The 13878-nt window shown below is 46.1% G+C and overlaps 1 protein-coding gene across 1 annotated transcript; it reads left to right on the top strand.

Annotated features, from left to right (window-relative positions):
* The first annotated feature begins 6014 nt into the window (after positions 1 to 6014).
* CCDC70 (coiled-coil domain containing 70) lies at positions 6015 to 6716 on the top strand. Its single transcript, XM_059378252.1, has one exon. It carries the CDS (start codon positions 6015 to 6017, stop codon positions 6714 to 6716), a length of 702 nt encoding a protein of 233 aa, XP_059234235.1.
* Positions 6717 to 13878: the final 7162 nt, after the last annotated feature.

Raw genomic sequence — 13878 nt, 5'->3', positions numbered from 1 at the left:
AAGAGGGGCAGAGGGGTCACTGCAAACAGCATTAGGGGGTCTGTGATGTAACAATGGTTGCCTGCCCTCTGAGGGCTACGGGTACTTGCCCACTTGGGAAACAGCTAAGTAGTAAGTAACGGTTGGCTTTAGATTGAATAGTAGTGGCGTGAAGCATAGAGTTATACATAATGTTTTCCTTAAAACTACGTTCTTGTCCTGAAGTACTATACTGAAGATGAGGCGTGTTTCTTTGATTCATGTTTTTATATCTCTGTAGGTACACCTTTACAGTTTTATCTTTTGCTTTATATCTACACACACTTCTATGTATTTGATATCACGCTTAATTTAACTCTTCTTCAAAGATAATTTAAGTCATCATGAGAAAAACTTGCAAATGAATTTTCCCTAACATTCTAACCCAGAGACTCCCCTTCGTTCAGTTGCCATTTACTTAACACGTATTATGTACCTGTCGTTTTACTGGATACCAGACACAGAGATGCGAGACGGAGTGTTCCTAGTGGGACAAGAGAGGCATCTGCTCAGTCTTAACTTGGTGGAGACAGGGGTGTCTGGAGAGGCTGTTAGAGGAGGTGACCGGGTCCTGAAGAGTTAGCTGGGTGAAGGGAAGTGGGGTTAGGCAAAGGCTATCTAAGGAGAGAGAACAGCATGGCGGGGAACTGAGGAAACCTTGGCATGTTTGAGGCTAGAGCCTAGGCATCAGGGAAGGTGGCTGAGAGATACAGCAAAAAATGGTTATTTATTGAGCCCTTACTATGGGCCAGGTACTGGGCTAGGTACTTGACATACCCAATTCATCCTCTGTAAGAGCTCCATGAGGTGTGGGGACTGCCTTCTGAGGGTAAAGCATATTCCATTGGGAAAAGGAGGCCACGAAGAGATGGGGAAAGAGCAGTCTAGGAGGTGGGACCAGAGCAGGATGGCCTCGTGTTATAGGAGCCACGGGGAAGGAGCTTCAAAAAGGACTAATGTCAAATGCTACCCAGAGGTCAGTGAGGACAAAGGACTAAGCAACTAGCAAGTCACTCATGATTTTGACAAATTTAGTTTCAGTGGCAGAAGGAGGCAAAAGACAGATTGCCAGCGGATGAGGCATACATGCAATTCAGAAGGGGTGGATAGTGATAGGCAGCTGCTCTTTGAGAAGATTCTTCGAGAAGGAGAGGTCTAGCAAATGAGCACAGGGAGTTAGTGGATTCTATGGTTGGGCAGTTGGGTGGTCGTTTGAAGTGTGTTTGTGTGCCCAGAGGCCAGAATGAGCAGAAAGAGAGAGAGAGAGAGAGAGAGACAGGGGAAGGCCTATAAGGGATTAATGCTGAGGAAATAATGTTCCTACTGGATTGTGGGGAGATGGGGGTGGGGAGGGCCCGGCTTTGGCCAGGAGCCCAGAGGAGAGCGTTAACCCGGATGTGAATGCCAAGACAGGGTGCTGGAAGCTGAAGAAGCTTCAGCCCATGGGCCTCTGTTTCACCACATGTAGGAACCCAGATCCTCTGGCAACAAGGGGCAGTCCTTGAATACTTGACTTATAATACATTTATTTCTTGTCAGCAAGTGCCATAAGCAGATTTCTCCTGCTGTTGCCAAGCAGGCAGTCAGACTTGGGGGGGAAAGCAGGTAGAGTGAACACTTAGTGCTCACAGACCTGTGATTTGTAGATTTTTTTCTCGAGTGACTGCATGGACTGAGCCAGCCCCCCGGAACTGACTTCTCCACCCAGCTTTGAGGGGCTCTCTCCTCATGAATGCCCACACTGTTCATGGAGCACAGCCCTGAGAGGAAAGCCCGCCAAGAGCAACAACCAGTGTTAGAGCAGCAAATGCGTGCAGGCATGGAAAGAGCCAGAGAAGAAGAGCTTGGAAGAAACTGGACAAGAGAATTGTGGACTTAGGCAACTGTTGGTATCTCTGACCAAAAGGAGAAGGGAATCTATTAATCTGATTCCGTGAGGGCTCTAGTTAGTGCGAACATTACCCAAGGAGTAAGAAATAAAGCTTTAGTGTAATTTTGGAAGGTGGTTACTTTTGGTGTTGGGATAGGTCCAGGAAACATTTCAGAAGAAAGCCAGAAGCCTGCCCCAAAATGATTTTATTGTTGGTTGGTTGGTTGATTTTGTTTTGTTGCGAATTGGGAACAGACAGGTTCCACTTATGAAAGTAGACTTTTGTGACTGTTGTTTCATTGTTTATTGAAAAAATATAGTTATTTTCTTCAGTGGTAACATTCCATCTTCTTTGATTTGCTTTTTAGGGTGGGAGTCGGCATAGTTTCCTCCAGCAGTAGGATTGTGTGAGGAGAAAAGAGGTTCATTTAAAATTAGTGACCAGGTTGCTAAATGTTATCATTAAGTTGTTATCAGTAAGTCAAGGGCTTGATACAAATGCTGTCACTCTTACACACACACACACACACACACACACACACACACACAGTCTTCCTAGTGAAAATATGAGCCCGATGGTGTTTACAAACAGTATTGTTTGACCACGTAATGCACTCCTGGCACTTACTAACAGAATCTTGACTCACCTACTTAATTGTTTGAATGGGTTTTTAACTTACTCAAGTTTGAGTTATGTAATGAGGTTAATCAAGGTGCCCATCTCACAGTATGGTTAACAGGATTAAACAGATAATGCTGGTAAAGTGCCCAGCATCAAAGGGCTGAAGGAATGTGCGTGTAGTCGCTGTTGTTCCTGACATTGTAGTTAGAAAGCTGATTGCCGTTGCCTGCGGTCCTGGACTCCAGCTGACCCAGAGGCTTTGCCCACAGAGTTTCCTAAACCAGTTCAACAAACACTTGTTGAGGGCCTGCTTTGTGTTCTCGTAAAGGAAAGCGGTAAATGTAGGCACTTGAAGAAGGAGGCACATTTTCCCACCTCAAGATACCGACAGTAACATAAATAAGACAAATAACCAAAATACAACATAGAAAATCAAAATTCCAAAATTCAATGAAATTCAGTTCAAGTCAACCAACATTTTTATCAATTACCTCCTTACATCCACAGCTTCATATGAGATACTGGGTTACAGGGATGGCAACAAGGCACACCCACACCTGATTTCAACCAAATGTGACAAGTAAGTCAGGGGACTGGGTAGACACAGTACGATGGAAGAGGTGGTGATTGACTTCGGCTGGAGGTAGCTTTTTTTTTTTTTTTTTTTTAAGATTTATTTATTTATCTGAGAGGGAGAGAGGGAGAGCACGGTGGGGAGGAGTAGAGGGAGAGGGAGAATCTCAAGCAAACTCCCTGCTGAGCACAGAGCCTGATGCGGGGCTGGATCTCACGACCCTGAGATCACGACCTGAGCTGAAACCAAGAGTCAGACAGATGTGTAACCAGCTGCCACCCAGACTCCCTGAAGGGTCCAAGTAGCTTTCAGAGGGGACAGGGCAGACAAGAATCCAAGCCCACAATGGGAGAATATGGGGGATGCCGCAGGTTCCTTGGCCTGGAGGCAAGAACAAGAAACTGCGGGTCTTGTCCAGAGAACCGGATATAGTCTATTATTACTGAAACTTAGCTTTGGAGACAGTGGGCATCTTATCAGTGTGTTGGATTGGGCTGGGGTCTTCAGAGCTTTGTGAGCAGGCGTGATGTGATGTGTTTTAGAAACACCCCTGGGGCAGATGGAAGGGTAAGATCAAACCCAGAACAACAGGAGATGGTAGGAGGTGTCCTGGCCTGAACCAGTGGTGGTCAAGGAGATGAAGCAGGGGCTGCGGTTTCAAGAAATGTTAACCGGGAGGGTTGGTGATGGATTCAAAGTCTGGTGAGGAAGAGGAAGGAGTCGGGGTGAGCTCCAGGTTTCTGCTTGTGTAGCTGGGTGGATATGGCGGTGCCACCAGCTGCCCACAGTGGAGCCACCATCTCTCTTAAACATGCACACACACACACACCCCAGCTGGGTCCTTCCTACTCCTTCCACTCTCTCCTCCCAAGTCAGAAAATGGAAAAAGGAGAAAGACCAGAAATTCTCCATTGCGTGGTGCTCAGCCAGGCCCACGGAGTGAGGCCAACCCTGGCAGCTGCTTCCAGAAAGCTCAAAATGGAAATCAATGGCCTCACCAGGGGCACGCCCTCCTTGTCTTCCCTGCTTCTACCCATTCTCCAATGTCTAACCTTTTCTGTCATCCCTTGACCCCCCTTTGCAGTTACTGGAATGTTGGTGGGGAGTTCTGAAAGTTCTAATACCTGATCCCTCAGATATATGGCAATGTTTTCCTCTCCCTCTCCCTGTTCTGTTCTTATCTTTTCCTTTCTTTTCTTTCTTCTTTCTTTCCCTTCCTTCCTTCCTTTTCCCCTAGCTTATATTTTATCGTGAAATACAATACACTAACTGGAGTACATAGAGTATAAACATAGAGCGTAGCACATTTTTCTAATGAACACACACGTGACCATCACCCAAGTCAAACAGAAGACTGCAAGCCCCTCAGAAGCCCCCCCAGCCCCCCTCACATCCTCATCTAGTCACCACCCTTAGTATCACACCTCCCATCTCACCCTCACCCCTACAAGTAACCACTATCTCGAATTATGGGACTCACTTCCTTGCTGTGCCTTTTTGTGTTATCACCTATGTATATGTCCATAAACAACAGAGTTTAGTTTTGCCTCTTTGGGAACTTAATTTTTTGAAATCCTTTGATCCTGATTCTTTCAACATTTATGTTTATACGATTCACCCGCATTGTTGCACATAGCTATGCTCTCCAGTGTGTGAACAGATTACCATTTTTAAAATCTGTTCTATTGTAATGGTCATTGGATTGTTTGCAGTGTTGAGCTTCCCTGAACAAAGCTTCTCAGACATTATTATATGTGTATCCTGGTCACGATTCATAAGTTTCCTCCAGGTACATATCTGGAAGTGGAGCTGCTGGGTCATAACACGTCTTCCCTAGAGTGCAATGTTACTCCCTGTTGAGAGAGCTCCTCTTTTCCATATTCTTGCCAACATGTGGCATTGTCTCTCAACTTACTGTTTTAAGCCTCTGGTCCCCAAAAAGACTTTTCTACTAAAACGGTCCCCTCTAGGTCAGTGGGTCTCACGCTCTGTTTTCCAGGTGACTGGTGACAGGATATTCACATATGTGGCGCCCTGTCATGAGCGTGACCATGAGAAGGTTATAAGCAATCCCCAAGTAAGAATGACACAACTTTAAATGAATTCTGGTGGACACCTGGATGGCTCAGTCGGTTAAGCCACTGCCTTCAGCCCAGGTCATGATCCCGGGATCCTGGGATCAGGCTCCTTGGTCACTGGGGAGCCTACTTCTCTCTCTGTCTCTGCCTGTCAGTCTGCCTGCTTGTGCTCTTTCTCTCTCTCTCTCTCTGACAAATAAAATCTTTAAAAAAAAATAAATGAATTCTGGTTGGTTTAACAAAAGTAAGTCATCTGGGGGTTGCAGTACTTTATTATTTAAAAGCAAAAAATCGGGATGCCTGCGTGGCTCAGTTGGTTAAGCAGCTGCCTTCGGCTCAGGTCATGATCCCAGCGTCCTGGGATCGAGTCCCACATCGGGCTCCTTGCTCAGCAGGGAGCCTGCTTCTCCCTCTGCCTCTGCCTGCCATTCTGTCTGCCTGTGCTCTCTCTCTCCCCCTCTCTCTCTCTCTGATAAATAAATAAAATCTTAAAAAAAAAAAAATTTATTTAAAAGCAAAAAATCCCGTGACACACCCCTTAAATGAGCACAACATACTCGTGTGTTCTGGTGCCCTTGTTGAGAACCCCTGTCCTTGTTGGCTGAGACGCTCTGATTTTAGCAGCCTTGAGCTTGAATATACTAACCGCCTCTTCAGCCCAAAGGCATGACCCCACAGCATGTTTGTCTACCAAATCTTGGCTCTCACAAACACAGCTGATGGGACAAAGAGAGAAACAGGTAATACAGGGGCTTGTTCTCTGGCATGTGATACTCATGAACATGTTTTTGTGGTACCCCCACAGGGTTTGACCAGCTGACCTGGACCTGGCCAATGGCCCTGTCCTCCATCATGGCCACCGCACCATTCTGGCTCACTAAGAAGATGTTTCCCTTCAAGGTGAGCAAATGGATGGGGCTTGCTTGTTTCCGGTCAATGGTGGGCTCCTCACCCAACATTCGCCGGAAGAAACTAATCTATAAACTGCAGGAGGAAAAGGCTTTTCGGGAAGAGATGAACATTTTTCGTGAGAAAATAGAAGACTTCAGGGAAGAGATGTGGAATTTCCGAGGCAAGATCCGTGCTTTCCGGGGTCAGATCTTAGGTTTTTGGGAAGAAGAGCGACCTTTCTGGGAAGAAGAGAAAACCTTCTGGAAAGAGGAAAAAAAATTCTGGGAAATAGAAAGATCTTTCCGAGAAGAAGAGGAAACCTTTTGGAAAAAGTACCGTACCTTTTGGAAGGAGGATAAGGCCTTTTGGAAAGAGGACAATGTCTTATGGGAAAGAGACCGGAACCTTCTTCAGGAGGACAAGGCCCTGTGGGAGGAAGAGAAAGCCCTGTGGGTAGAGGAAAGAGCTCTTCTTGAGGAGGAGAAGGCCCTGTGGGAGGATAAAAAGTCCCTCTGGGAGGAAGAGAATGCCCTCTGGGAGGAGGAGAAAGCATTCTGGGTAGAAGGTGGTGGCCATATTGCCGAGGAGCAGATACCTGAAGACGGGCACTATAACGCCGATGGAGGGCCACAACCACCAGCCTTCTCCCGAGGCAGAGCTTGAGCCCCAGAAACAAGGGCCACAGGGTCCAGGCTCTGCTGGATTGGGATTCAAGTCCAGGATGACCCCATGTGTGGGGGAAAAGATGTGCTTGTTGGTCTCCTTGCTTCAAAAGATCTAATAAAGTCCTGGGGAGAGGTTTGGAAAAACAACTTCTTCAATAGGGCCAGCTTCATTTTTTTCTCTGAGGCCATATTCCCCCCCGCCAGGCTGTACGGCTGTCTGCACACAGCTCGGTTCTGCACGCTTCCCCCTGAGCCCCGCATGTGTGAGTGTCCGTGAGCAGAGACCCTGTGGCTCTCTCTGAAAGTCAGAATGGGGGAGAAGAGGGGCTCAGACAACTCCAGCTAGAGACAGACAGGGACAGGGAGCAGCTGAGCCACCCACACTACTGTCACGCAGTGGGACAATCATTTCTTTTCCACTCTGAACAGTCTCAGAGACCTGGAGTGCCCTCACGGCTTTTCAGAGAAGGCCACAGGGCTCTCAAACAACTCACCTGCGCTTCTTGCTCCCCTGTGACCCATTTAGAATACAAGCGGGGGGGGGGTCCCCTAATGGTCCTATTGCTCTTACTGTTGCCCCAAACTTCTCAACTGCCCCCTTCGCTGTGGCGGGAGAAAGGGGCGTGGCATAAGGCTGAGGCTCTAAAGCACCGCTCTTCCCGGATGATGAAGTCACCTGGACCGTGTAGGACAGTCTCCCTGCCACCGTGTGTTCCCGTTCACACAGGTGTCACTGAATTATCAATTTAAGTTTCTCTTTCTCCATTCTTTTAAAATTAAAATGCCCTGGGCCCATAAAAATTAAATGAATGTACACTAATGTGGTCAGCAACTTAAACACCCAACTTCTTTTCTGGGTCTAGATGGTCTATATGGGCATTGGTACAGAAAGGACTGGAGCGTGGACAGTAAGAGATGTCCGGTAAGAAACATCCACTCTCCCCTTTCTGAGGCCTGACCCTCATTGTTATTAACACATCTACTTACCTTGCCTTTGTGCCTCCCTTCGTACCTGACAAGCACTTACACACCAACTCATGTAGCCATCACCATAACTCTGTGGGTTGACAGGAAAAGTACATCAACCCATTGCACAGATGTGGAAAGAGACACCTCAGAAAGCAAAGTGACTACATAAGAGCAGTCATGTAGCAAATGGAAGGGTCTGCCTCTTGGCCCCGTTCCTTTTCTAATGACAGCCCTAGGTCCTGGAATGTGGCTTTAGAGTGGCTTTAGATGCCAATAATGGCATGAGGGCTTGGTAGCCTTATAGCACTGTGGAATTACACTGTGGTGTGGGGTGGCAGTGGAGAGACTGGGAGAGGCGAGGACAGGGTGGTCCTAAGTGTGCTGAGCAAACTCTCCGAATAGGAGAAGAATGGGTTCATTCCAGGAGCAGCCAGGCCTCTGTGGCTCTGTATCACTGTGGGAATGTTCAGGTTTCGGGCAAGACTTCTGACTGTCAGGAGTCAGGGCCAGGGCTGTAGGAGCAGCTTCCTCCTTTCTCTCACACCCTGCCTTGCCTCCTCAGCCCCCGATGGACCCCTGGGCAGACTTCAGCAAGCTGTGGGAACAAGATGGCGGTGTGGAGAATCAGTTTTCAGGGGGACAGTTGGGACAGCCCAACTCAAGAAGACCTTTCTAGTGGATGTGCAGGAGGGCGGGAACCCCAATGCAGCAAGAGCCACGGAGTCAGGGATGCCCAGTGATTCTTTTCCAAACAACAGCAAGGAGAATTGTTTATCTTAGGACCAAAGAAACATAAATCTGGTGGAGGAGGAACTGAGGTGCAGGGATGGAAAGCCCCCACTACCCCCTGCCTGCTTTAACAGCATCCCATAGAAACCATTTGGAGACAACTGCCAGCTGAAGGACTGGAGGAGCCGCCCAGAGAGGACAGGTGTTTCCCTCTATGATTCCATCTTTCCTCCACCCTTCTGGGCTCTGTTCTCTTAGGTCTAGGTGGGGAGACAGGCAGGTAAAGAGGCCAGTGCCTACCAAGGTGATGAGAACAGTGAGAGACAGATCCAAGGAGTGCTCCTTTGATGTCTTTTAACTGAGTCGGGCAGTGCTGGGAGGTGGTGAGTGGAGGAATCTAGAAAGGGGGAGGTGATGACTGGGTGAAGCCTAACAGGCCAGTAGGAATTAGCGAAGGTAGGGAACCGAGAGCTAAGGGGGCTACTGGGAGGCCAACAGAGTCCCACAGCTGGGGATGAGTTGGATTTCGTCAACATGGGAGAGGCCAGCATCAAGGATGATTCGTAGGCTCCTGATGGGGACCCAAGGGGAGGTGGCTATGCCGGTCACTGAGAAGAGGCCAAGGAAGAGCAGGATGGGGAGCTTTTTGGGGGTTGGGGTAGATGAAGAGTATAGTCTGGGATACACAAGATGGCAGGACCCCTTCATCTGATGCATAGAGCAAGTTCTCCAAGCCTGCTCAACTTGGGTGATCTCAAACTTTCTCCTCATTTTCCACCCAACAACAAGTTGTGCCACCAGCACCCCTTTGTTTCATAAGTCATGCACTGGTCAGCGACTTCTCCACCCACTCACTCATCCAACCACCACTGTGCCTTGTGCATACTGGGCTCTACCTGGGAACATGCTGATTCCCACCCATCTGAAGCTTGCAATCTGGAGTGAAGGCAATCATCAAATCACAACGTAATTATTTGTAAAATTTGATAAATAACAGGAAGGAGGAGGGTGCGTGGGGCTGCCTCTTTGAGAGGACCCCAAGAGTGCATCCCACTTCAACATTTTAAACAGAGAACAGGTTCTCTAGAGATAGGAAACCAAACCAAAATTTAGACAAAAGAAAATATAGGGTTAGGTAAGCGGCATAAGCTTCTAACGGAGAGTCGTTAGACCCTCATAGGGGTTCACAGATAAAAGAAAGGATGCAGCATGTCCGTGAAAGCAGCTTCTAGCCTCTGTGTTATGATTACTAGTGTTATCACAAACATACGTAGACTTGTTCACAGAGCGGTTGCCGAAGCCGGTTTCCTCTTGGAGGCGGCACCGGTGACAGCATCACTGAGCTCCTGAGGGATTGCCTGGCTGTTCTGTGGCTGGAGTCACAGGCAGACATCTAAGGAGGAGCTTGGCTCCCTTTCTTTGATCTTGTGGCAGGAAGCATGTCATCTGTGCCCTTTCGGGGTCCTGCTCCTCTGCCAGGCCCCAGATTTAAAATCATCTTTATTCCAGAATCATAATGCAGACACTGAAAGATCCAAGAGTGCCAGAAACAGCATCCATTACCATAACTATTACCTTGTCATGGAATTCACTCCCTCCAAAACCTGAGTCCGCCTGATGCTCCTACCTGAACCTGCCCGAAGGGGAAGGATAGCATATTTTAAAAAGATTTATCTATTTTATATTTTAAAAGATTTTATTTATTTATTTATTTATTTATTTATTTATTTGAGAGAGAGTGTGAGAAAACACAAGCAGGGAGCACAGCAGAGAAAGAGGGAGAAGTAAGCTCCCCACCAAGCAGGGAGCCCCATGTGGGGCTCGATCCCAGGATCTGAGATCATGTCCTGAGACAAAGGCAGAGGCTTAACTGACTGAGCCATCCAGGCGCCCAATAAAATATTTATTTATTTATGTATTTATTTATTTATTTATTGAGCAGGGGAGGGACAGAGTGAGAGAAAGAATCTTATGCAGACTCCCCATTGAGCATGGACCTCAACAAGGAGTTCCAACCTATGACCTGAGCTGAGATCGCAACCTGAGCGGAAATCATGAGTGGGTGGCTTCGTTCGCTCAGTCACCCAGGGACTTCAGAAGGACAGCATTTTCCCTAAATTCCTTAGGGAAATGTGATCTGTTAGTGGGAGTTGTAAAGGCTGTGAACCACACACATCAGACTCACCTGGGATTGATTGCCAAAACTATGATTCCTAGGCACCACCCTAGACTGAATCTCAGTTTCTGGGGGCCAGACCTTAAAACCTGTATTTTAAAACGTGTTTTCCAGATGATTTTTATGCAAACTAAATTCTAGGAAACACTTGTGTATAGGTTAAAAAAAAAAGCACTGGGATAGAACTCAAATATCCTGATTCTATTTCCAGTTCTATCACTCATGGCTAAGAGCTTGAGGGACCAGGTCGAGCCTCTGTTTCCTCAGCTGCAGAAGCAGTGACCTCACTAACTGAAGAAATCCTTGTCGGCATGTGTTGCAAGGGAAAGGACTAATAACACAGCTTCTTTATAAAGAAATCTTCCCTGTTTCTCCCCACATTTCCTCCTCTTGACCCTTTAGCACTTTCAAGGTGGGTAAAAGTTTAAGAGTTACGTAAATGGATATTGGAAACTTTTTTGTTCACTTCTGTATATGTTTGGTTCTATAGAACCAAGTTAATCACTTAACTTATCAAGCTCTAGTACTTTCTGGATTTCTTATTGTAATTATAATTTCAAGCTCCACTGAGGGTATCTTCCTCTGCAGTGTTTCTGAATGAGAGGGTCTTTGGCATTTGGGATTGGAACATTCTTCATTGTGAAGTATTTTCTAAAACTTTGATGATTTAGCATCTCTGGCCTCACAAATGCCTGTGTCGCTAGCCAGTCTTTGATGACAAGCAAAAATTACCCTGCCATTTCTACACATTCCACGAAAGGTAGTTCTGCTCCATTGAGAACCACAAGTTTCTCAACCAGGACATGCTTAGCTAAGAGGTTGTGAATTTTCATGACCAATCAATACAAATTACTTCTTTTTTAAATTTATTTTTTATTAATTATGTTTATTAACATATAATGTATTATTTGCCCCAGGGGTACAGGTCTGTGAATCGCCAGGCTTACATACTTCACAGCACTCACCATAGCACATACCCTCCCCAATGTCCATAAACCCATCACCCTCTCCCTACCCTCCTGCCCCTGGCAATCCTCAGTTTACAAATTACTTCTTTACATAGGACTGCACCCTGTATGTCCTAGTGGAGCCTCAGCAATAAGATTTGGTGAGGGAGTGTGGCGGGCTCAGTGTGAGAACACTCAACATGCTTGGGTCAAGAAGATGATTTGATGGCTTCAGTTACCTTCTTTTACCTGATACTTTTTTACTGATGACCTCTGACTAGGAGGAGGATGCTTCTGTGGTTGGATAATATTTTGGAGTGTATAATACTTTATTTTTTGTGTGTGACTTTCTTCCTATTTAACCAGAGTCATCCATTCCCTAGAAAAGATAAAAATGTATAATACAGGAAGAATCTTTATTCAGTTTTGGCTTTCAAAATATGTTCTTAAGATTCATTTCAGGAGCTTTATGAGAGGTAGAAGAGAAAATAATAAGAAAAATGTTCCAAAAGACAAAACCCAGAAGAAACAAGGATGAAAAGAGGAGTCATTGGCAGTTAAAGATTACAAAAAAAAAAAAAAATCATACACCAGCTACTACTTCTACCCCTTCCCTAAATCCCAATCAAGAATGGTAAAGAGATTATTGGAAAGATATAAATCCATGCGAACAAAGAGAAGAAGAGAAAGAGGGATAACCAAATTTTGAAAGCAGAAAAGCAGATGGATGAGTAGAGCTGACTTAGAAGAAGCAGAGCTGAATTTTAAACTGGCAGTGGGAAAAGCCAAGAACCAACCCAGTAATACCACAGAGCCCCCTCCTTCCCCAAAGACTCGGGCATTAGCAGACCAGGTACTTCCTGAAGCATAGGTAAAGGGGGAGCTAAGGACAGGAAGACTGGATGAAAGTCTTTTTAAGAAGCAAACTCCTAGGGGTGGCTGGGTAGCATAGTTGGTTAAGTGTCCAGCTCAGGTCCTAATCTCAGAGTCTTGAAGTCTTGAGATGGACCCCCCAGCCCGGGGTTGGCCTCAGTACAGAGTCTGCTTGAAACTCTTTTTTCTTCCCCCTCTGCCTCTCCTCCCTATGCACGAGCGCTCTCACTCTCTCTCTAAAATAAATGAATAACTCTTTTTAAAAAAAGAAAAAGAAGAAGCAAACTCCTAGATCTTCTCCCCCAGTCAGTGCATCCAGGAGGCTGCTGCTTCTCCATTTTATAGAGGACTGGAAATTAATTATTTGGAAAGGACCAAACTCCAAGTCCTTGTGCTGGAGACATTGAGTGTAGGTAAAGATGATGATTCCTTGCTAAAATTGGCTAAAAAGTAAAAATGTACATAAAAAGTATTGAGACGCCCCGTTGAGACCCCCCACCCCACCCTAGTGGTAGCCAATGTCCAAGGTGGCGCCAAAGATTCTTCCCTTATGCATGCCCTGAGGTAGTCCCTTCCCACATGGAATAGAACAGATTTATACACAGTAGGGTGTGTGAACAATGACAAAGGATGACTTCTGAGACTATGGCTTCTACCTTACTCTCCCTTCAATCACTCAATACAGGGGAGGGCAGCTGCCAGGTCATGAGGACACATGGGGGAAAGATGCCAACAACTAGCATCTCTTGCTAGGAATGTGAGTGAACCACTTTGGAAGCAGAACCTCCAGACCCAGGTAGAAGACTATAGACCCGTATCTCACTGACTTTCACGAGAGACCTGAGCCAGAACCACTCACCTAAACTGTCTTTGAATTCCACAGAATTTTGTGAGATAGTTTTTTTAAGTCAAGAGGTCTTAGAATAATCTGTTAATGCAGCAGTAAGTTAATAACACACACACACACACACACACACACATCTTTTCTTCCCCTGAAGAAGAATTCTGCTCCCAGAAAGCTGGCAGCCAAGCTTGTACCTTCTTGGCACAAGACTGGAAGAGCTTTCTCAGGGAAAGTTGACCATTCCAGAAAAGCAGGCCTTAAAGTGTGGCGCTGGGGCTGACCTGTGCACACAGAGCTCCCAGTCAGCACTGTATTGGCCCTTCTTTAAATATGAACAGATGCCCAAGGATCAGCGGGTGCTTTAGGAAAGCCTCTAATATGACCTAGGCTAAAATTAGCACATAACTGTAACTTGGAGGAAATAGAGAATATGAAGGGAAAGATAAATCATCATTAATATCTTTAGCAAAATAAGAGAAGATACTGAGTTCCTGAAACGAGGGTAAATAAAATGCTAAAAACTCTCTGAAGCTCAAAAAAGAGTTACTGGCAATAGGACATGACAGGAATAAAAAGTTCACGAAGTGTGTTGGAAGATAGAACTGAAGAATTCTCTGAGAAA

The sequence above is a fragment of the Mustela nigripes genome, chromosome 15, assembly GCF_022355385.1.
Source record: "Mustela nigripes isolate SB6536 chromosome 15, MUSNIG.SB6536, whole genome shotgun sequence".
NCBI lineage: Eukaryota > Metazoa > Chordata > Mammalia > Carnivora > Mustelidae > Mustela > Mustela nigripes.
The sequence above is the reverse complement of the archived record's forward strand: the minus strand, read 5'-3'. Positions and strand labels throughout refer to the sequence as shown.

Coding starts and splice junctions, on each gene's coding strand:
- CCDC70 (XM_059378252.1), top strand. CDS start 6,015: ATGGCCACCGCACCATTCTGGCTCACTAAGAAGATGTTTCCCTTCAAG.